Raw genomic sequence first — 22,742 nt, forward strand, 5'->3', positions numbered from 1 at the left:
GAACATCCTTCCTGAGATACGGGGCCCATATTTGCTCACAATATTCTAAATGGGGTCCCAGTCTCAGAATAAGAGGTTGACCATTTAGGACTGTGATAAGAAGACATTTCTTCACACAAAGGTTTGAGTCCTGGGAATTTTCTACCCCGAGAGCAATGGATGCTCAGACATTGAATATATTCCAGAATGAGATCAATAGATTTTTGAGCACTTAAAGGGAATTTAGGGTTATGTGGATAAAATCTGGAAAGATAGAGTTGAGGTAGGAGATCTTGTTGAATGATAGAACAGGCTCAAATGGCCAAATAGCCTACTCCAGCTCCTATTTCTTCTGTTCTTACTATGGATGTATTTTATATAGACTTCTAGAGACATTTGATAAGGGTCTACATGGAAATGTGGCATAGTGGGCTAGAAACATAGAAACTTAGAGCAGGGGTAGGCCATTCGGCCCTTCAAGCCTGCTCTGCCATTCAATATGATCATGGCTGATTCTCTATCTCAACGCTATATTCCTACTTTCTCTCCACACCCCTTGATGCCCCTAATATCCAAAAAATTAATTTCTTTCTTGAATATACTCAGTGACCCGGCCTCCACAGCCTTCTGTGGTAGAGAATTCCACAGGTTGACCACCCTCTGAGTGCAGACACCAGATCCCCAGTAGTAGATTAGTAATCCAGAGTGCCAGGCTAATGTTCTGGGGGCACGGGTTTAAATCCCACCATACCAGCTGACACTGGTTTGGCCAATATATATATCCCTCAACTAACAAGACTAAAACAAAATCTCTGGACAATATCACATTCCTGCTTGTGGGACCTTGCACAAAATTGACTGCTGTGTTTCTTACTTTATAACAGTGACTGCATTTCAGAAAGTACTTCATTGGATGTAGAGTGCTTTGGGACTTGTGACGTGCACTATATAAATGTAAATTTTTCTTTCTTTTTGTAAGACTCCACCGCCAATGGAAAAACATTTCTATCTACTCTATCAATTTCTTTCAAAACCCTAAAGACTTCAAGCAAATCATCCCTTAACCTTCTACATTACAAAGAATAAAAGACTAGGTTATTTATTCTTTCATAAGGACATAAGAAATAGGAACAGGAGTAGACCACTCAAGCCTGCTCCACCATTCACTAAAATCCTGGCTGATCTTCTGGTGTTTAAATTTCCAGATTCCCATCTAACCCTGATGACCTATGATCCCTGTGCCTAACAAGACTCTACCTACCTCAAAAATATTCAGTGACCCCCGCCCCCACCGCCTTCTGAGACAGAGTTCCAAAGTTGCACAGCCCTCAGAGAAAAAAATTCTCCTCATTTCTGTCCTAAAATATCAACCCCTAATTTTAAAACAGTGCCCCATAGTTCTGGACTCACCCACAAGAAGAAACATCCTTTCAACATCCACCTTGTCAAGCCCATTCAGGATCTTATATACTTCAATCAAGTCACCCCTCACTCTTCTAAACTCCTGTGGAAACAAGCCCAGTCTCTCCAACCTTTCCTCATAAGACCATAGAACCATAGAAAAGTTACAGCACAGAAGGAGGCCATTCAGCCCATCTTGTCCATGCCAGCCTGAGGACACCTTTTCTAATCCCACCTTCCTGCACCCGGCCCATAGCCCTGAAGCTTACAGCATTTTAGGTACAGATCCAGGTACTTTTTAAAAGAGTTTAAAGTTTCTGCCTCTACCACCAACTTGGGCAGCGAATTCCAGACACCCACTACCCTCTGCGTAAAAAAGCTCTTCCTTATGTCCCTCCTACACCTTCTGCCACTTATCTTGAATCTATGTCCCCAGGTTCTAGAACTCTCTACAAAGGGAAACAATTTTATCCTGTCCACTCTATCTATTCCCCTCATAATTTTGTATACCTCAATCAAGTCACCTCTCAGCCTTCTTTGTTCTAAGGAAAATAACTCCAACCTATCCAATCTCTTTTTGTAGCTACACTTTTCTAACCCTGGCAATATTCTAGTAAACCTCCTCTGCACTCTCTCCAGAGCTACTACATCCTTCCTGTAATGTGGTGACCAGAACTGCACACAGTACTCCAGTTGTGGCCTCACCAGTGTTTTATACAATTCCAACATTATATCCTTACTTTTACATTCTATACCTCTGCCAATGAAGGAGAGCATTCCATATGCCTTCTTTACAACCTTGTCTACTTGAACTGCTGCCTTCAGGGACCTGTGTACTTGTACGCCAAGACTTCTCACTTCACCTACCCCTTAGTATATTCCCATTTATTTTGTAATCCCTGTAACTGTTTGACCTCCCTAAATGTATGACCTCACACTTCTCTATGTTAAAATCCATCTGTCACTTTACCACCCACTCCACCATCTATATCAGACAACGCAGACATTCCAAGTATCAATCTAATAAACCTTCTTTGAACTGCCCCCAGTGCATTTACATCCTTCCTTAAATAAGGAGAACAAAACTGTGCACAGTATTTGAGGTGTGGTCTCACCAATGCCCTGTATAACCGAAGCATAACATCCTTACTTTTATGTTCAATCTCTCCCGTAATAAAGAATAGCACTCTTTTAGCCTTCTTACCCGCATACTAACTTTTTGTGACTCGTACTAGAACACCTAGATCCCTCTGCACCTCAGAATAATGCAGCCATTCTCCATTTAAGTGGCACTGTGCTTTTTTTGTTCTTCCTGCCAAAGTGAACAACTTCAATTTTCCCACATTAAACTCCATTTGCCAGGTCTTTGCCCACTCACAACCTATCTATGTCCATCTGCAACCTCATGACATCTTCAGAACATACTTTCCTCATACTTTGACTCCTGAATAATATGGAGTCTATTTTGAAATCAAATTTCAGCTCTGAAAAAAGCTAATTTCAGAATTCAAGGAACTCTCTCAACCACCTGTCTTTAACTATTCCCATCTGATCTGGACCACATGTCAATCACAGAGCCAAGAAAAGGACAGAGAGAAAATAAAGCAATGAATGGCGCAGGCGCATCGTACTCCTCTACTCCACTTCAGCGGGCCCAGAACTCCCACAACCGCATGCGCACTGCGGCCCCGGCGTTCCTCCACCCGCATGCGCACCGAGGCCCCGGCGTTCCTCCACCCGCATGCGCACCGCGGTCCCGGCGTTCCTACACCCGCATGCGCATTGCGCAGGCGTACAGTGCACCACCATCAGTCCCTCCATATCCCCTGATAACAGGTGAGAGAGGGAGCGGGAGAGAGGTGGGGAAAGTAACAGGCGAAGCGGGATCGGGACTGGTGGGATTTGTGTGGGGCAGGGCTGTGCCGAGAGAGAGGAATCGGTGGGTGATTCCAGGAGCAAAGTCCTGTGAAGGATTGACAAGAGTGGGCCGCATTGACAAAACTCTTGCAGTGTCTATCTGTGTGCGCGCGCGCCAGTGTCTGTGTGTGTGCCAGTGCCTTTATGTTTGTGTCAGTGCCTGTGGGTTTGTGCCAGTGTCTGCGCCAGTGCATGTGTGTGTGTGCCAGTGTATGTATGTGTGTGCGCGCGCCTGTGTGTGTGTGTGTGCGCGCACGTGCCAGTGTGTGTGTGTGCCAGTGTCTTTATGTTTGTGTCAGTGCCTGTGGGTTTGTGCTAGTGTCTGCGCCAGTGCATGTGTGTGTGTGCCAGTGTATGTATGTGTGTGCGCGCGCCAGTGTCTATGTGCGTGCCAGTGCCTTTATGTTTGTGTCAGTGCCTGTGGGTTTGTGCCAGTGTCTGCACCAGTGCACGTGTGTGTGTGCCAGTGTATGTATGTGTGTGCGCGCGCCTGTGTGTGTGTGTGCGCGCACGTGCCAGTGTGTGTGTGTGCCAGTGTCTTTATGTTTGTGCCAGTGTCTGTGTGTGCCAGTGCCTTTATGTTTGTGTCAGTGCCTGTGGGTTTGTGCCAGTGTCTGTGCGCCAGTGTCTCTGTGTGTGCCAGTGTATGTGTGTGTGTGCCAGTGTATGTGTGCCAGTGCCTTTATGTTTGTGCCAGTGTGTGCGTGTGTCAGTGTATGTCTGTGTGTGCCAGTGTCTGTGTGTGTGCCAGTGTCTGTGTGTGTGCCAGTGTCTGTGTGTGTGCCAGTGTCTGTGTGTGCGCCAGTGTCTGTGTGTGCGTCTGCGTGTGCTAGTGTGTGTGTGCCAGTGTATGTGTATGTGTGCTAGTGTATGTGCCAGTGCCTGTATGTTTGCGTCAGTGTCTGTGTGTGCCAGTGTCTGTGCCAGTATCTGTGCCAATGTCTGTGCCAGTGTGCATGTGCCAGTGCCTGCGTGTTTGTGCCAGTGTCTGTATGTGTGCCAGTGTATGTATGTGTGCCAGTGTGCGTGTGTGTGCCAGTGTGCGTGTGTGTGCCAGTGTGTGTGTGCCAGTGTGTGTGCCAGTGTGTGTGTGTGCCAGTGTGTGTGCCAGTGTGTGTGCCAGTGTGTGTGCCAGTGTGTGTGCCAGTGTGTGTGTGTGTGTGTGTGTGTGCCAGTGTGTGTGTGTGTGCGCCAGTGTGTGTGTGTGTGCGCCAGTGTGTGTGTGTGTGCGCCAGTGTGTGTGTGTGTGCGCCAGTGTGGGTGTGTGCGCGCCAGTGTGGGTGTGTGCGCGCCAGTGTGGGTGTGTGCGCGCCAGTGTCGGTGTGTGCGCGCCAGTGTCGGTGTGTGCGCGCCAGTGTCTGTGTGTGCGTGCCAGTGTCTGTGTGTGTGTGTGTGTCTGTGTGTGCCACTGTGTGTGTGCGTGTGCCTGTGTGTCTGCCAGTGCCAGTGTATGTATGTGTGTGTGCCAGTCTATGTATGTCCGTGCGCCAGTGTATGTCCGTGTGTGCGTGCGCCAGTGTGTGTCCATGTCTGTGTGCGCCAGTGTATGTCCGTGTGTGCGCGCCAGTGTCTGTGTGCGTGCCTGTGTCTGTCTGTGCGTGCCTGTGTCTGTCTGTGTGTGCCACTGTGTCTGTCTGTGTGTGCCAGTGTCTCTGTCTGTGTGCCAGTGTCTGTGCCTCCGTGTGCCAGTGCCTGTATGCTGGTGTCTGTGTGGGTGTGCCGGTGTGTGTGTGTGTGCCTAGACCTGTGTGTGGCAGTGTCTGTGTGCCTGTGTGTGCCAGTGTCTGTGTGGGTATGCCAGTGCCTGTGTGTGCACCAGTGCCAGTGTGTGCACCAGTGCCAGTGTGTGCACCAGTGCCAGTGTGTGCACCAGTGCCAGTGTGCGCACCAGTGCCAGTGTGCGCGCCAGTGTATGTGTGCGTGCCAGTGTATGTGTGCGTGCCAGTGTATGTGTGCGTGCCAGTGTATGTGTGTGCCAGTGTATGTATGCTAGTGTATGTGTCAGTGCCTGTATGTTTGCGTCAGTGTCTGTGTGCCAGTGTCTGTGCCAGTATATGTGCCAGTGTCTGTGCCAGTGTGTGTGCCAGAACATGTGTGTGTATGTGCCAGTGCATGTGTGTGTGTCAGTGTGTGTGCCAGTGCCTGCATGTTTGTGCCAGTGTATGTATGTGTGTGTGCCAGTGTATGTGTGTGTGCCAGTGTGCGCGCGCCAGTGTCTGTGTGCGCGCGCCAGTGTCTGTGTGCGCGCGCCAGTGTCTGTGCGCGCGCGCCAGTGTCTGTGCGCGCGCGCCAGTGTCTGTGTGCGTGCGCCAGTGTCTGTGTGCACGTGCCAGTGCCTGTGTCTGCCAGTGTATGTATGTGTGTGCCAGTGTATGTATGTGTGTGTGCCAGTGTATGTATGTGTGTGTGCCAGTCTATGTATGGCCGTGTGCCAGTGTATGTCCATGTTTGTGTGCGCCAGTGTGTCCGTGTCTGTGTGCGCCAGTGTATGTCCGTGTGTGTGCGCCAGTGTCTGTGTGCCAGTGTCTGTGCCTCTGTGTGCCAGTGCCTGTGTGCCAGTGTCTGTGTGGATGTGCCAGCGCCTGTATGCCAGTGTCTGTGTGGGTGTGCCAGCATCTGTGTGTGTGTGTGCCTAGACCTGTGTGTGGCAGTGTCTGTGTGCCTGTGTGTGCCTGTGTGTGCCAGTGTCTGTGTGGGAATGCCAGTGTCTGTGTGTGCACCAGTGCCAGTGTGCCAGTGTGTGTGTACGCCAGTGTGTGTTTGCCATTGTGTGTGCCTGTGTATGTGTTTGCCATTGTGTGTGCCTGTGTATGTGTTTGCCATTGTGTGTGTCTGTGTGTGCGTGCCAGTGTGTCTGTGCGCGTGCCAGTGTGTCTGTGTGCACGTGCCAATGTGTGTGCATGTGCCGCTGTGTCTGTGTGTGTGTGTGCCAGTGTGTCTGTGTGAGTGCAAGTGTCTGGGTGCGTGCCAGTGTGTTTGTTTGTGTGTGTGTGTGTGTGCGCGCGCCAGTGTGCTCGTGTGCGTGTGCCAGTGTTTGTGTGTGCACCAGTGCCTGGGTGTGCACCAGTGCCTGGGTGTGCACCAGTGCCTGGGTGTGCACCAGTGCCTGGGTGTGCACCAGTGCCTGGGTGTGCACCAGTGCCTGGGTGTGCACCAGTGCCTGGGTGTGCACCAGTGTCTGGGTGTGCACCAGTGTCTGGGTGTGCATCAGTGTCTGCGTGTGAATCCCAGTGTCTGGGTGTGTGCCAGTGTGTTTGTGTCTGTGTGCCAGTGTGTGTGTGTGTGAATGATCGTGTCTGCACATGTGCCAGTGTGTTTGTGTGTGCATGTGCCAGTGTGTTTGTATGTGTGCCAGTGTCGGTGTGTGTGATCACCAGTGTCTGACTGTGTGCCAGTGTCTGTGAGTGTGTCTGTGCGTGTGCCAGTGTCTAGGTGTGTGCTAGTGTGTGTGAGTGCCAGTGTCTGGGCATGAGCCAGTGTGTCTGTGTGTGAGTGTCTGGGTGTGTGTGTGTGTGTGTGTGCGCCAGTGTGCTCGTGTGTGAGTACCAGTGTCTGGGTGTGTGCTTGTGTGTGTGAGTGCCATTGTCTGGGTGTGCACCAGTGCCTGTGTGTAAATGCCAGTGTCTAGGTTTGTGCCAGTGTGTGAGTGCCAGTGTGTTTGTGTCTGTGCACCAGTGTCTGTGTGTGTGCCAGTGTCTACGTGTGCCAGTATGTGTGTGAGTGATCGTGTCTGCACATGTGCCAGTGTGTTTGTGTGTGCGTGTGCCAGTGTGTTTGTGCATGTGCCAGTGTCTGTGCGTGTGAGCACCAGTGTTTGTGTGTTCCAGTTTGTGTGCCAGAGTCTGCACGTGAACCAGTGTCTGCGAGTGTGTCTGTGTGTGCCAGTATGTGTGTGAATGTGTGTCTGTGAGTGCCAGTGTCTGTGTGTGTGCACCAGTGTGTGGGTGTATGCCAGTGTCTGCGCGTGTGCCAGTGTGTGTGAGTGATCGTGTCTGCGGATGTGCCAGTGTCTGTGCATGTGGCAGTGTGTTTGCGTGTCTGTCAGTGTCTGTGCTTTTACCAGTGTGTTTGTGTGTGTGCCAGTGACTGCGCTTGTGCTAGTGTGTTTGTGTGTGTGTGTGCCAGTATCTATGTGTGTGAGTGTCTGCGCATGTGCCAGTGTCTGTGCGTGTGCCAGTATGTGAGTAATCATGTCTGCATATGTGCCACTGTCTACGCATGTGCCAGTGTCTGCACATGTGCCAGTGTCTGCACATGTGCCAGTGTTTGTGTGTGTGCGCCAGTGCCTGGGTATGTGTCTGGGTGTGTGCCAGTGTCTGTGAGTATCTGATTGTGTGCAAGTGTCTGGGTGTGTGTGAGTGCCAGTGTCTGGCTGTGTGCCATTATCTGTGCGAGTGTCTGGGTGTGTGTGAGTGCCAGTGTCTGGGCTTGTGCCATTGCCCGGGCTTGTGCTGGTGCCTGCAAGTGCCAATGTCTGCACATATGCCAATGTGTGTGCCTGTGTCTGCACGTGTGCCACTGACTGTGCATGCAAGTGTCGATGTGTGTGCCCGTGTCTGCACACGTGCCAACATCTGCACATATGCCAGTGTGTGTTCCAGTATCTGTGCATGTGCCAGTGACTGTGCATGCAAGTGTCGATGTGTGTGTCAGTATCTGCGCCAGTGTCTGCACATATGCCAGTGTTTTTGTGTCAGTGTAGTGCATATGCCAGTGTCTGCATGTGTGCCGGTGTGTGTGCGTGCTAGTGACTGTTCATGAAAGTGTTGTTGAATGCGCCAGTGCCTGTGCATGTGATAGTGACTGTGCATGCAAGTGTCGAGTAATGTGCCTGTCTGTGCCAGTGTCTGCATGTGTGCCAGTGTTTTCCAGTTTGTGTTTGTGCCAGTGTTTGCACATGTGCCATTGTGTGTATGCACCAGGGTCTGTGTGTGTGCCAGTGGCTGTGCATGGAAGTGTTGACGAATATGGCAGCGTGTGTGCCAGTGCCTGCGCGTGTGCCAGTGTCTGCACGTGTGCTGACGTTTTGTGCCAGCGCCTGCACGTATGCTGTCGTTTTGTCCCAGCGCCTGCACGTGCGCGGGCATTTTGTGCCAAGGCCTGCACATGCGTGGGTGTTTTGTGCCAGTGCCTGCACGTGCGCGGGCGTTTTGTGCCAGCGCCTGCACGTGCGCTGGCGTCTTGTGCCAGCGCCTGCGCGTGCGCTGGCGTCTTGTGCCAGCGCCTGCGCGTGCGCTGGCGTCTTGTGCCAGCGCCTGCGCGTGCGCTGGCGTCTTGTGCCAGCGCCTGCGCGTGCGCTGGCGTCTTGTGCCAGCGCCTGCGCGTGCGCTGGCGTCTTGTGCCAGCGCCTGCGCGTGCGCTGGCGTCTTGTGCCAGCGCCTGCATGTGCACATGTTGATGAATGTGCCAGTCTTCGACTGTGTCAGTGTCTACACATGTGCCAGTGCCTGTGCATGTGCCAATGTCTGCACATTTGCTAGTGTATGTGTGCCAATGTCTGCGAATGTGCAAGTGACTGGGTATGCAAGTGCTTATGAATGTGCCAGTGTCTGCACATGTGCCAGTGTGTCAGTGTCTGTGTGTGTGCCAGTGACCGTGCATGTAATCGATGAGTGTGCTAGTGTCTGTGACTGTGCCAGTGTGTGTGTGCGCCAGTGTCTGCACGTGCCAGTGTGTGCCATGTTTGCATGTGTGCCAGTGACTGTGCATGCAAGTGTTGATGAATGTGCCAGTGTCTGTGAGTGTGCAAGTGCCTTTGAATGTGCCAGTGTCTGCATGTGTGCCAGTGTCTGCATGTGCCAGTGCAAGTGTGCTGGTGACTGTGCAAGCAAGTGTCTGTGAATGTGCCAGTATCTTTCTGTCAGTATAGGTCTGGGTTTGTGCCTGTATGTTGCTGTCAAATTTAAAAACAGAAAAAACTGGAAATTCTCATGGCTGATTGCATCTGTGGAGAGAGAAAACGAGAGTTAATGTTTCAGGTCAATGATCTTTTGTCAGAGCTGTAATGTCAGTGTGTATGTGTATTTTATTTGCATTAGCTGAACCTTTTAAAGAAGCCCGATGGGGCAGGCTTTAGATTGGAGTTCACTGTGGGTTCTTCATGCAGGCTCCAGGCTCATCTTGTTGGCTTGATAGTGAAGTAAGCAATGTAAAGCTTTATTTAACCTTAAACATAAATCTAAATTAAAAACATCAGCATATTCTTCAGAAGCAAATGTAATTTGCTTAAACTTTCTCAATTCAAGAATTTCAGATTACTATAAAATTTGCTTTTACATCTTTGCTGAAAAATTGTTGTGTTTTAAAAATTTTTTAACCACTTTTGAAAGGTTAATATGTCTCTCCCTGTTTTGTCTGTCTGAGATTATAAAGCACTGTTGAAGTTTACCAGTTCAAACACAGTTTGGTGATATCTGGCAGGTGCTTGAGCAAATGAAAAGATAGGCTCAGATCTCAGGTTAACAAATGATGCACCTATGGCTCCGGTGCTCCAGGTTTTGAACCATGCTGGTGTAAATATGTATGTGTGAAAGTTCATATGATATACATCTCCTCTGGAGATCTTCCCTCCACAGCTTCCAACCTCATAGTCTCCCAACCTCGGACGGCCCGCTTCTACCTCCTACCTAAAATCCACAAACAGGACAGTCCCGGCAGGCCGATCGTGTCAGCCTGTTCCTGCCCCACGGAACTCATTTCTTGCTATCTTGACTCCATTCTCTCTTCCCTTGTCCAGTCTCTTCCCACCTACATCAGCGATTCCTCTCACACCCTACATCTTATCAACAATTTCCAGTTCCCTGGCCCCAACTGCCTCCTCTTCTGCATGGACGTCCAATCCCTCCAAACCTCCATTCCCCACCGGGATGGTCTGAGGGCTCTGCGCTTCTTCCTCGAACAATGGTCCGAACAATCCCATCCACCACTACTCTCCTGCATCTGCCTGAACTTGTTCTCTCACTGAACAATTTCTCCTTAAACTCATCTCATTTCCTCCAAATAAAAGGTGTGGATATGGGTACCAGCATGGGCCTCAGTTATGCCTGTTTCTTTATGGGATGTGTGGAACATTCCTTGTTCCAGTCCTACTCAGGCCTCCTCCCACAACTCTTTCTCTGGAACATCAGTGATTGCTTCGGTGCCGCTTCATGCTTTCGTCAGGACCTGGAAAAATTTATTAATTTTGCTTCCAATTTCCACCCCTCCATCATTTTCACGTGGTCCATCACTGACACTTCCGTTCCCTTCCTTGACCTCTCTGTCTCAATTTCTGGTGATAGACTGTCCACCAATATTCATTACAAGCCTACCGACTCCCACAGCTACCTCGACTACAGCTCCTCACACCCCGCTTTCTGTAAGGACTCCATCCCATTTTCTCAGTTCTTTCGCCTCTGTCGCATCTGTTCTGATGATGCCACTTTCCAAACCAGTTCCTCTGACATGTCTTCCTTCTTCCTTAACCGAGATTTTCCATCCATGGTAGTTGACAGGGCCCTCAACCGTGTCCTGCCCATCTCCCACGCATCCGCCCTCACACCTTCCTCTCCCTCCCAGAACCATGATAGAGTCCTCCTTGTCGTGACTTATCACCCCACCAGCCTCCGCATTCAAAGGATCATCCTCCACCATTTCCTCCAACTCCAGCATGATGCCACCACCAAACATATCTTCCCTTCACTCCCCCGGCGGCTTTCCACAGGGATCGTTCCCTCCAGGACACCCTGGTCCACTCCTCCATCACCCCCTACTGTTCAACCCCCTCCCACAGCATCTTCCCATGCAACCGCAGAAAGTGCAACACCTGCCCCTTTACTTGACCCCTCCTCAACATCCAAGGGCCCAAACAATCCTTTCAAGTGAAGCAGCGTTTACTGCATTCGCTGCTCCCAATGCGGTCTCCTCTACGTTGGAGAGACCAAAAACGCAGACTGGGTGACTGCTTTGCAGAACACCTTCAGTCTGTCTGCAAGCATGACCCAGACCTCCCTGTCGCTTGCCATTTCAACACACCACCCTGCTCTTGTGCCCACATGTCCATCCTTGGCCTACTGCAATGTTCCAGTGAAGCTCAACGCCAACTGGAGAAAAAGCACCTCATCTTCTGACTAGGCACTTTACAGCCTTCCGGACATAATATTGTGTTCAACAATTTCAGGTCATGAACTCTCTCCCCTATCTCCACCCCCTTTCCGATCCCCCTTTTTCCAATAATTTATCATTTACAAAAAAAATCTTTCTTTTCCCATCTATTTTTATATGTATTTCGATTTATTGTTTTATCTCCACCTTTTAGCCCATTTTGATCCCTCCCCCCATCCCACCCCCACTAGGGCCATCTGCCTCTAGCTTGTCCTGCTTGCTACCCTTAATGTCCCCATTAGTACATTCCTTAGATAATATCACCATCGTCAACACCCCTTTGTCCTTTTGTCTGTGACATCTTTGGCAATCTCTTCTTTTGCTCCACCTATCACTGGCCCCTATCCAGCTCCACCTGCCCCACCCCACTCTACCAGCTTATATTTCACCTCATTTCTCTATTTCCTTAGTTCTGATGAAGAGTCATTCGGACTCGAAACGTCAACTGTATTCCTCTCTGCAAATGCTGTCAGACCTGCTGTGTTTTTCCAGGTATTTTTGTTTTTGTTTCACATGATATACAGCCTACCTGTATGGTTTATAATAATTACCTCTTTTTTTTTTCTCTATTTAAGCGAAGGTGAGACAACTGAAAAATAAAAATAGTTGATAAACATCATGGTGCTGAATCCAGTCATTTCCAAACTTGTAGGGAAGCGTGTGGTCCTTGCCAGTGCTTCACCACGCCGAAGGGAAATTTTGACCAACGTTGTAAGTACAGGTTTACTGTTACTCAATGGTTTACTTGTGGCTGCACTTTATGCTCTGAAATAAAGCGGTTTAAAAACTCAGTAATGTAATACTGCTGAAAATGGAATGCGAAGACTTTTGCCATATGTACGTTTGCTTTTAACTGTTCTTAACCAAGCTATATATCCCACCTCGTGAAACTTATACTCAGTGAACTCACTTTCCATTTTGTACATGCCTATAGATCTCTGAAGGTGGAGGGGCATATTAGTGGGGTGGTGAAAAAGGCATATGGGATACTTTATCAATCGAGGCATAGAATACAAAAGTAGGGAGGTCGTGTTGGAGTTGTATAGAACCTTGGTGAGGCCACAGCTGGAGTACTGTGTGCAGTTCTGGTCGGCGCATTATAGGAAGGATGTGATTGCACTGGAGGGGGTGCAGAGGAGATTCACCAGGATGTTGCATTTAAGTAATGAAACATTTAAGTTATGAAGAGAGGTTGGGTAGAGTTGGGTTGTTTTCGTTGAAGCAGAGAAGACTGAGGGGCGACCTAATCGAGGTGTACAAAATTATGAGGGGCATGGACAGGGTGGATAGGGAGCAGCTGTTCCCCTTAGTTGAAGGGTCAGTCACGAGGGGACATAAGTTCAACGTGAGAGGCAGGAGGTTTAGGGGGGGGAAAGGAAAAACCTTTTTACCCAGAGGGTGGTGACGGTCTGGAATGCGCTGCCTGGGTGGTGGTGGCGGGTTGCCTCACATCCTTTAAAAAGTACCCGGATGAGCACTTAGCTTGTCATAACATTCAAGGTGATGGGCCAAGTGCTGGTAAATGGGATTAGGTAGGTCAGGTGTTTCTCACTTGTCGGTACAGACTTGATGGGCCGAAGGACCTCTTCTGCAGTGTTTTTTTGATTCTGCGATTTATTGTTTTTGGATTTCTTGCTAACTTCCTTAATCCTCTTCGTTCCTTTCTGAAAAAAAATTCCCTAGAGTTTCTGATTAATTTTAGACCAGTCGCAACCCTGCTAATGATTATCACTTGTATCAAAGTAAAGGAAACTCCAGATTTTGATTTGTTGCCGAGGTGCAATTCCAAAAATACTGCTCACTTTGTGATAACTTTTCCAAATAGTTATTAATTTATGAGCAAATTTATGAACCTTGATGTTTAGTATTGGCAGAATATTAGGTGTCAGGCTAGGCTCAAGAGTAGCACTGTCCTCTGAGTGAGAAGGTCACTGTCCAGTGTGCCGACTTTGGGATGAGATGTTAAACCATGTACCTCTTGAATGGACGTAAAGATCAGTGGCACTATTTAAAGGAGAGCAAGGGTGTTCTCCTGGTATCCTGACCGACACTGAGCCCACAATAAACACAATAAACACCTAAAAAATGACACAAAAGTAAAAAAAGCTGGAAAAACTGAGCAGGTCTGACAGCATCTGCAGAGAGAAAGATAGAGTTAACATTTCGAGCCCGTATGGCTCCTCTTCAAAGCACAGATGCTGTCAGACCTGCTGAGTTTTCCCAGCATTTTTTGCTTTTGTTTCAGATTCCCAGCGTCCGCAGTATTTTGCCTTTACCTGTAAACAGACTATCTGGTCCTTTATTCAGTTGCTGTATTTGGGATCTTGCTGTGCTTAAATTAAATACATGTTTGCACTTAGGATCATACAGCACAAAAGGAAGCTATTCAGTCATCATGTCCTTACCGGCTCTTTGAAAGATTTGCCCAGTTAGTCCTGCTTTCTTGCTCTTTCTTCTTAACCCTGTAAATACTTCCCCATCAAGTTTCCCTGTAGCCAGCATAATGCAAAAGGCAAAATCATCTCCTTTTGTATTGTAACTGTTTTATGCTCTTTAAGTATTCTCTTTTGAAAGTTATGTTTGAGCCTGCTTCCATTACCTTTTCAGGAAGTGCATTCCAGAATATAACAAAAAAAAAGTTGTTTTCCTCATTTCTGGTTCTTTCTCCAATTATCTTAATTTGGACATATCCAGGTTATAAAAGCAGTACTTAAATCAACTTTCTTTATTAGACTGTCGGGGCTATCATACTAATGCTGACCATGGTGCAGGAGAGTTTTTACAACCTGATATACCAGCTAATACACCAGGACGAATATTGCTATAAAGAGAGACATGTTGTCAAAGGCTTTCGTCTTGCATTCATCGTGACAAATGCAAGAATGCCAAATTTCAAACGATCACAACAATGTTAAAGCTTCAGCAACACGCCTCTCTTTGCAGTGACATTCAAATTCACACTATCCCAGGATAAATTATTCATGACAAGGGACAAATAACTGATTAGATAGCAAATTGACTAAAAAACAGAAAGCAGAGTAGCGATAAAGGGTGGCCATTCAGATTGGTAAAAGGTAGAAAGTAATGTTCCACAAGTACCAGTGCTCAAACCTCTCTTGCTCATAATGTAAATTAATGATTTGAACGAGGGAAAAAGTAACTCCATCAAAACTTTCAAATGTTGCCAAACTGGGGTAAAGCTAACAGAGAGGAAGAATGCAATGTATTATGCAAAGACATTAAGAAAATTTGCAGACCGTGCAGTTAAGTGGCAATTGAACGTGAACATAGATAAATGTTTTGTACACAAATTAGACACACTACCTTCACTTTAAGTAAAGGTAGGGCAAAGAGATCTAGGGACAAAACAAATGTAGAAACACCGGAGAAAGTACAAAAAAAAGATTTCCAAGGATGAGAGATCACAATAGTGAGGAAGATTGAACAATTTGGGACTTTTTTTTAGGAAAAATAGTAGACTTAGAGGTGAGCTGATAAGAGGATGTTAAAATTATGAATGGATTGGACAGGGTAGATGTGGAGTGAATGTTTCCACTTGTAGGAGGAATCAAAGCTAGATAAAAGCAGAATACTGTGGGTGCTGGAAATCTGAAATAAAAACAGAAAATGCATGAAGTATTCAGCAGATCTTGCAGCATCGGCAGAGAGAAAAGCAGAGTTAATGTCTCAAGTCTGCACATACCTGAAATGTTAACCCTGTTTCTCTCTTCACAAATGCCTCCTGACCTGCTGAATGTTTCCAGCATTTTATGTTTTATGCCACAAATACAAGGTAGTTCCTAATAAATGCAATAGGGAAATCAGGAGAAATTTCTTTACTCAGAGAGTGGTTTAAATGTGGAACTCACTACCACGACAAATGCTGGAGGCAAATAGGATGCTAAATAAGCACATGAGAAAGAAGGGAATAGAAAACTATACTGAAAGGATGAAGGTGAGGTAGATAAAATGGAAGGAGACTTGAGTATAAAACTAGCACAGATTAAGTGAGATGAATCCCTGTTTCTGTGCTGTATATTCTATGCATTTCAATGTAATTAAGTCCTTCAAGAGAGGAGGGAATAACCTTGGGGATTGGGATGTTTTAAGGTTTAGCAGTAATGCTTGATCAGAATTGTTCCAATCAAGGCTTATTGTAATAGTAAATTATCTGAACAATAGTGCTGATTTTTGGGTGACTAAAGTGCATTTGAGCAATGCTGGAAAATTTACCCAATTTTTATGGTCTGTACCCATGGAAGGAGTGTGTCAACACCATTAGGCCGTCCAATTAGACTGGTGTTTTGCTTTGCTGGGGCTGTAGAAAAAAAGAGAAACACAGTGGTGGAAGCAGAGTCTTTGAATATTTTTAAGGTAGAGGTGGATAGATTCTTGGTAAGAAAGGGGGTGATAGGTTATTGGCAGGAGGCGGGATGCAGATTTGAGGTTACTATCAGATTAGCTATGATCTTATTAAACGGCAGAGCAGGCTTGAGGTGCCGAATGGTCTACTCCTGCTCCTTGTTCGTATGTTCATATGTAAACAACTACTCAGTAATAACCAAGGGGAAACAAAGTTTTAACGATGAATGAAACCTTGCCTCGTTGTGGCACAAGTTGAGACCCTTCATAGTCCTGAAGGTATCAATGGAAATCCAGTGTCAATGGAGCCTTGTATGCAGCTGGTTAGGGAAAGACCTGTCACTCCTGTTATCCGAGAAGCTGTTCAGGATGTGCTGGCTGTGCAGCAAGCTGGTTACTTTTTTTGAAACCAGATGATGAGAGTGTCGTATAGGCATTACCGTCTCAACTTTTCCCTGTCCCATCCCTACTCGTGTTCTTTGTAATTAAAAAAAGTTTCATTATTACACCACTAGAGGGAGTGCAACCAACTTGAATCAATAAAAAACAAGTTCACTTACTCAAAAAAAAATGCCTAAGAGGCTCTGATGAAAGATCATTTTGACCGGAAACGTTAACACTTTTCTGTCTTCCATTTGACCTTCTGAATATTTCCAGTGTTTTCTGTTTTTATAACCTTCAGAGATTAATGGTCCCTGACTTTTCAGGACGGTGACTCCACACTGCTGTACTGCATTGAGCAGAGTATTACTATGGCAAAGAATGTTTCATACCAGATTTTGGTACAGAACTTCCGATCCTTGGGGGCTTGTAGCTGGGAGGTACCCCAGAAGGTGTGCTGGGGGACCCCTTGGAAGTCTCCATGCAAGGGCTGCACGGGAATTGCCCAAGAAGTTCAAACTTCTGATGGGCAATTACTCCGCACTGGGAACCACCCCAAATTCCAATTTAAATCAGAGGCCTCAGATGGTTCTGACTGTCTTGGAAGAAATAGCTACCTCGGAAAAATTAGAAGAATTAAAATCACTTCTAACTCTTGGGTAGTTCTACTACTGCCACCTCTCCCCCAACTACCCCCTGACTACCACTACCCCAACCACTTCTAGGCACCCCCATCCCTCGACTATCCTTCTGACCACCGCCACCCCCACTCCCACCCCCTTCCAACTACCCTCCTGAGTTCCTGACTAAAATTCTGGGGAACACCTAAACAGAGACAACCAATTCCAGAAATATATTTGTCAGCGAGGCAACCTCTAGGAAGTTAGAAGACAGTTTTGTGTTTTAGGTAAAATCATTCTCCTTAATTCTTAGGATGGCTAATTTCTTACTTGCATACAGCAACATTAGGGGGAAAAAATGTATTTAATCTGCCCAATTATCAGGGATTGCCTCTTAATTTAAATTTTATTCAACTTGTCTGACAATTCAAATTTTTCATAGCACCGTTTTCTACTTTGCTGTTTTACTTCATTGCTACGTAAAAATCCTCTAATTCTGTACCCCGTGGGAGGACCATGACTAGAAGGGGTGGGAGCATAGTTGTAAAGCTACTGGACAAGTATTCCAGAAGCCTGGACTAATGCTCCAGGGATATGAATTCAGACCCCACCACAGCAGCCCTGGTAATTTAAATTCAATTAACGAATCTGGAAAAAAATGCCAGAGTCATTAATAATGATCATGAAACGACCCATCTGGTTCACCACTTATCTGGAAGTCGGAGAGGGGGCAGACCTGCAAGGAAGCAGCCTGAAGCGAGAGACTATAAATTGGGATCAAGTCTCGAGGCCTACACTGCTTACCTAAGAGCTGGAGAGGCAGCGTGACCAGTCAGCTGCTTGGAGCCAGCCCACGCTGAGTTCAAAAGGAGAGTGAGAAAAAACATAATGACATCACAGGAAAACCCAAAGTTCATTGGTTGGTAAGAAACTGCTGTTAGGGACTGTCTTTAAATTACTATAAATTAGGAAAGCGCATTATTTTTTAAAAAGTTGGATTTAAGTGAGAAACGGCAGGAATAAGGGAAAGTCAGGGTCAGTATACCAAAGTAACATAAATAAACCATAGTAAAATAAAATTAAGACATGGCAGGACAGCTCAACTGAGTGGAATGTGTGTATTGTGATATGTGGGAAGTCATGGATGCTACTGGTGCCCTAGATGACCACGTTTGCAAGAAGTGCTGCCAACTGCAGAAACTTGAGCTCCAGGTTTCAGAGCTCGAGCACTGGCTGGAGTCACTGTGGCACATCTGCAAGGCTGAGAGCCACGTGGCTAGCACGTTCAGCGGTGTGGTCACACTGCAGCTTAGGAGTCTGGAGACAGAAAGGTTGTGGTGACCACCAGGCAGTCCAAGAGAACTTGGCAGGTAGTGCAGGAGTCCCCTGGGGCCCCGCTCACAAATCGGTTTTCCATTTTGGAAGCTGGTGAGGGCACTGGCTCCTTCGAGGAATGCAGTCAGAGCCAAGCTTGTGGTACCACGAGTGGCTCGGCTGTACAGGAGGGGAGGAAGGAAGAAGGAAGAGCAATAGTGATAGGGGATTCATCAGTTAGGGGAACAGACAGGTATTTCTGTGGCCATAGATGTGACTCCAGAATGGCAAGTTGCATCCCTGGTGCCAGGGTCAAAGATGTCACTGAGTGGCTGCAGAACATTCTTCTGGGGGAGGGTGATCAGCCAGAGGTCATGGTCTACATTAGTACCAATGACTTAGGTAATAAGGGGGATATGGTCCTACAATTGAAATTTAGGGAGCTAGGTCAAAAATTAGCAAGCAGAACCTAACATGTAGTCATCTCCGGATTACCCCCAATGCCACATGCAAGTGAGTACAGAAATAGGTGGCAGAAAAAGTTCAATGCGGAGAAGTGTGAGGTGATACATTTTGGTAGGAAGCGCATGGAGAGACAATATAAAATAAGGGGTACAATTCTTGAGGGGTGCAGGAGCAGAGGAACTTGGGTGTATATGTGCATAGATCATTGAAGGTGGCAGGACAGGCAGAGAGCGCGGTTAATAAAGCATACAGTATCCTGAGCTTTATTAATAGGGGCATAGAATATAAGAGCAGGGAGATTATGCTGAGCTTATATAAGACACTAGTTAGACCTCAGCTGGAGTATTGTGTACAGTTTTGGGTGCCACACTGTAGGAAGGATTGAACACATTGGAGACCCTGTAGAAGAGATTTACAAGAATGGTTCAGGAATGAGAAACTTCAATTACGAAGATGAATTGAAGAGGTTGGGACTGTTCTCCTTGGAGAGGAGAAGGCTAAGGGGAGATTTGATGGAGGCATTGACAAAACGTGAGGAGGCTGGATAGAGTAGATAGGGAGAAACTGCTACCGCTTACAAAAGGATTGAGAACAAGAGGGCACAGATTTAAAGTGATTTGCAAAGGGAGCAAATGTGATATGAGAAAAAAGTTTTTCACGCAGCGAGTGGTTCGAGTCTGAAATGCATTGCCTGGAACTGTTGAGGCAAGTTCAATTGAAGCATTCAAGAGGATATTAGATGATTATTTGAATAGAAATAAATTGCAGGGGTATGGGGAAAAGGCAGGAGAATGGCACTGAGTCATTCACTAAGTTCATTCGGACAGTCGGTGCAGACACGATGGGCCAAGTAGCCTCCTTTTGTTCTGTAACATTCTGTGGTTCACTAATGTCCTTCAGGTAAAGAAATTTGTTTTCCTCACCTGGTCTGGCCTACATGTGGCTCCAGACCCACAGCAATGTGGTTGACTCTTAACTGTCCTCTGAAATGGCCTAGCAAGCCCCTCAGTTCAAGGGCAATAAATACTATCCATGCCAGCAATGCTCACATTCATAACAAAAGGACTTGTGCTGCAACTCCCTACAGGAGCTCCTTGTTAGCATTGCCCACACCCACGAGCTAACAAACAATTTAAAGAGCATAAAGAGTGTGCTGTAACTTGAATGCAATTTCACCATTGGACTGCTAAATTTAGCATAAAAATAAAATATATTTTTTAAACATTTATCTTTTTTTTCTTTTCCCTGTCCCGTTTTTGTACCTCAGCTTTAATTTGACTCTTTTCTGAATTGATTTCCATTTGGTCTGTCTTATTTTTCTCATTACTTCTTGAATTGAAATCTCCCTCTCTCCTTGGTCCTGGATTGGAGTTGGGAACAACCTTAACCAAAATACCTGTTGCTAGGATTGGGTTGTTTCTAGGGCACAGTACTATTGATCTTGGGTATCTTCAGCATTAAAACCAAGTACCCTCAAATAATGATGTCTGCAGTAATTTGTTCATGGTATTTAAAGGGTTAACAGTTAGGAGCACAAGAACAAAGGTAGATAGGGATTGTCTGCCCTGAAGTCTGTTCAGCTATTCAATCAAATCATTGTTGATCTGTATCCTAACTTAATTTAAGCATCTTGGATCCCTAATAATTACAATCCTGCCCTAACAATATATCATCCTCAGTTTGTACATTTTCACTTAACCTACTTTCAACAGCTTTTTTGGGGAGAGTGTTCCAGATCTGTACCAACCTTTGAGGAAGAACATCACCCCTGAATGGCCTAGCTCCAATTTTAAGGTCATGACCCCTTGTTCTCGATCCTACACTAAAGGAGATTGTTTCTTTCTATTTATCCTATTAGATCCTGCGTTCATCCTCAACAGCTCATTTAGATCACCCATTAATCTTCCGCGTTAGAGGGAATTCAGTGTGCATCCAGTCTTCATAATGTAACCTATTTAGCTCGGTACCATTTTCCAATGTTTGTTTTTCCCAGAGTTTTGTAACCTATGTTGTTTTTCTCATTTTGCAGGGTCTTAGGTTTGAAGTGGTGCCATCATGGTTTAGGGAGACGCTTGACAAGTCCTCTTTTAAAATGCCATATGATTATGCAACAGAAACCGCAAGGGAAAAAGCCCTTGAAGTGGCGAAAAGGATGCACTTGGTATGTAATAAAAAGCTGATCACATTGTGTACTGAAAGTCCTTCAGTTGCCTGTTTCTACTACATCTGAGCGCCAATGTAATTGTTTTTGTTTGCAGTGGGGCCCTGAAATTTTTTCAATGGGAAATTAACATTTGAATGCTTTAAAATAAATGGTTTAACATATCTGCTGAAATAGGGGAGGGAGAATTTCAGAAAAGGAAGTTGTGGTGAACCTTTATCAAATACTGGTTGAGTCTCAACTGGAGCATTGTGTCCAATTCAGGGCACCGCATTTTAGGAAGGATGTGAAGGCAGTGGAGGGATTGCAGAAAAGATTTTCGAGAATGCCTCTAGGGATGAAAGCCTTCAGTTACGTGGTCAGAATGGCGAGGCAGGCGTTGTTTTCTTTAGAGAAAAGAAGATTTGGGAGGAGATTTGATAGAGATGTTCAAAATCATGAGGGATCTGGACAGACTGGGTAGGGAGAAACTGTTCCCATCAGCTGAAGGGTTGAGAACTAGTTTTAAGATGAATGGCAAAAGAAGCGACATGGTTATGACGAAAAACTATTTCATGTAGCGAGTGGTTAGGATCTGGAATACATTGCCTGAGATTGTGGTGGATGCAGACTCAATTGTGGCTTTCAAAAGGGAATTGGATCATTATCTGAAGAGAAAATGTTTGCAGGATTACATGGGAAAAGTAAGGGGAGTGGAACTAGCTGAGGAGCTCTTAGAGAAAGCTGTGTAGACATGTGGTGAATAGCCGCCACCTGTGTTGTATGATTCTATGAAAGGGTCAGCATCTCATGGTGTATTTTCAGGGCCTGAGCCTCTGGTGGTCATGTGCCAAGTTGATGTGGTTAAATTGCTGGCTGTTAGAATCATAGAAAAGTTACAGTGCAGAAAGAGGCCATTCAGCCCATCGTGTCTGCGCTGGCCCTAAAAAGAGAAAGAAGAAGCTAGCTGTTCATTTTTAATCCCACTTTTCAGCACCTGGTCCACAACCTTGCAGATTACAGCACATAGAACCATAGAAAAGTTACAGTGGAGGACCCCCCCCCCCCCCGCAACCAAGGAGAGCTTTGAATACCCTTTTATTACATTTTCCCAATTACAAGTTGCAGATGCCTCCTCTAAGCATTTCCATCTCGTCTACAGCCTAGTAGTGAGCCAGACAATTCCATGGCCACCAATTGTGAGACCATGACCATGCTCTGCACAACAAGCTGTGCCTTATCCCAATTGAACACACAGGCCTTGCCCCTCCCTAGGGTGGGACTATGATGTGCATGCCATGCATTACCCTGTGGCATGGCCCAGAGAGCCCAAGGACTGCCTTTAATCTCTCACCCTGACTAAGAGGTCCACAAAGCCCCAGGACTGCCTTTCAGCTCTCACCCCAAACTCTTGGCCTCAAACCAAAAATCATGACTTTCAATGAGCCCCCCCTTTCTTCTTTACTCATGACAACACAGACTGCCTCCCCCAAACTCCCTCCATGAGCCTCTGTGCAACCCATCCCTCATGAGCCACATAAACAGAACTGCCCACCGACTTGTATTCTGAACCTGTGTTCATCCCCTCCCATTCATAAAGTTTGATTCCCATCCACTCACTTCCGTGTTTGCGATCCAGCTTTCTAGGTTGGGCTCCAGCTTCTCTACCCTTGGCATCCCCTCTGCCTGCCATTGCCACCCTCCCCCCCACAACCCCACCATAGCCCAATGGCCCCCATATCTCTGTTCCCCTTCACCCGCTGCTCCAACCTCACCATAGTCCAATGTTCCCCATGTCTCTCTCTGTACTCCTCCCCCACACCACCTCCAGTCTCAATGTTGGTCTTTGTTTCAGAGTGCAGCCCCTGCCTGAGGCTCGAAGAACACACTTGGCCGGAGTATGGAGGAAACCAGTGAGCAGACCAACCCTACACCCGCACCAGTGAGGTGTCCTACTGGCATTGTTGAGAACCCAGAGCAGCACTGTTGCAGCTAGGCTTTGAATTTTACACTCACCTCAA

At 46.7% G+C, this 22,742-nt stretch overlaps 1 protein-coding gene across 2 annotated transcripts in view; it reads left to right on the forward strand.

Annotated features, from left to right (window-relative positions):
* The first annotated feature begins 3,137 nt into the window (after positions 1-3,137).
* Positions 3,138-22,742, forward strand: part of asmtl (acetylserotonin O-methyltransferase-like) — a 75,913-nt gene continuing 56,308 nt past the window's right edge. Inside the window, exons 1-3 of one of the 2 annotated variants that reach the window (XM_041199874.1) lie at positions 3,138-3,216; positions 12,015-12,150; positions 20,611-20,742. In XM_041199874.1, coding sequence (XP_041055808.1) covers positions 12,058-12,150; positions 20,611-20,742 — 225 coding nt within the window. In that variant the 5' untranslated portion in view covers positions 3,138-3,216; positions 12,015-12,057. The remainder of the gene's footprint in view (positions 3,217-12,014; positions 12,151-20,610; positions 20,743-22,742) is intronic. The other variant, XM_041199873.1, reaches the window with a different exon arrangement.

This window comes from Carcharodon carcharias, chromosome 11 (genome assembly GCF_017639515.1).
Source record: "Carcharodon carcharias isolate sCarCar2 chromosome 11, sCarCar2.pri, whole genome shotgun sequence".
Lineage (NCBI taxonomy): Eukaryota > Metazoa > Chordata > Chondrichthyes > Lamniformes > Lamnidae > Carcharodon > Carcharodon carcharias.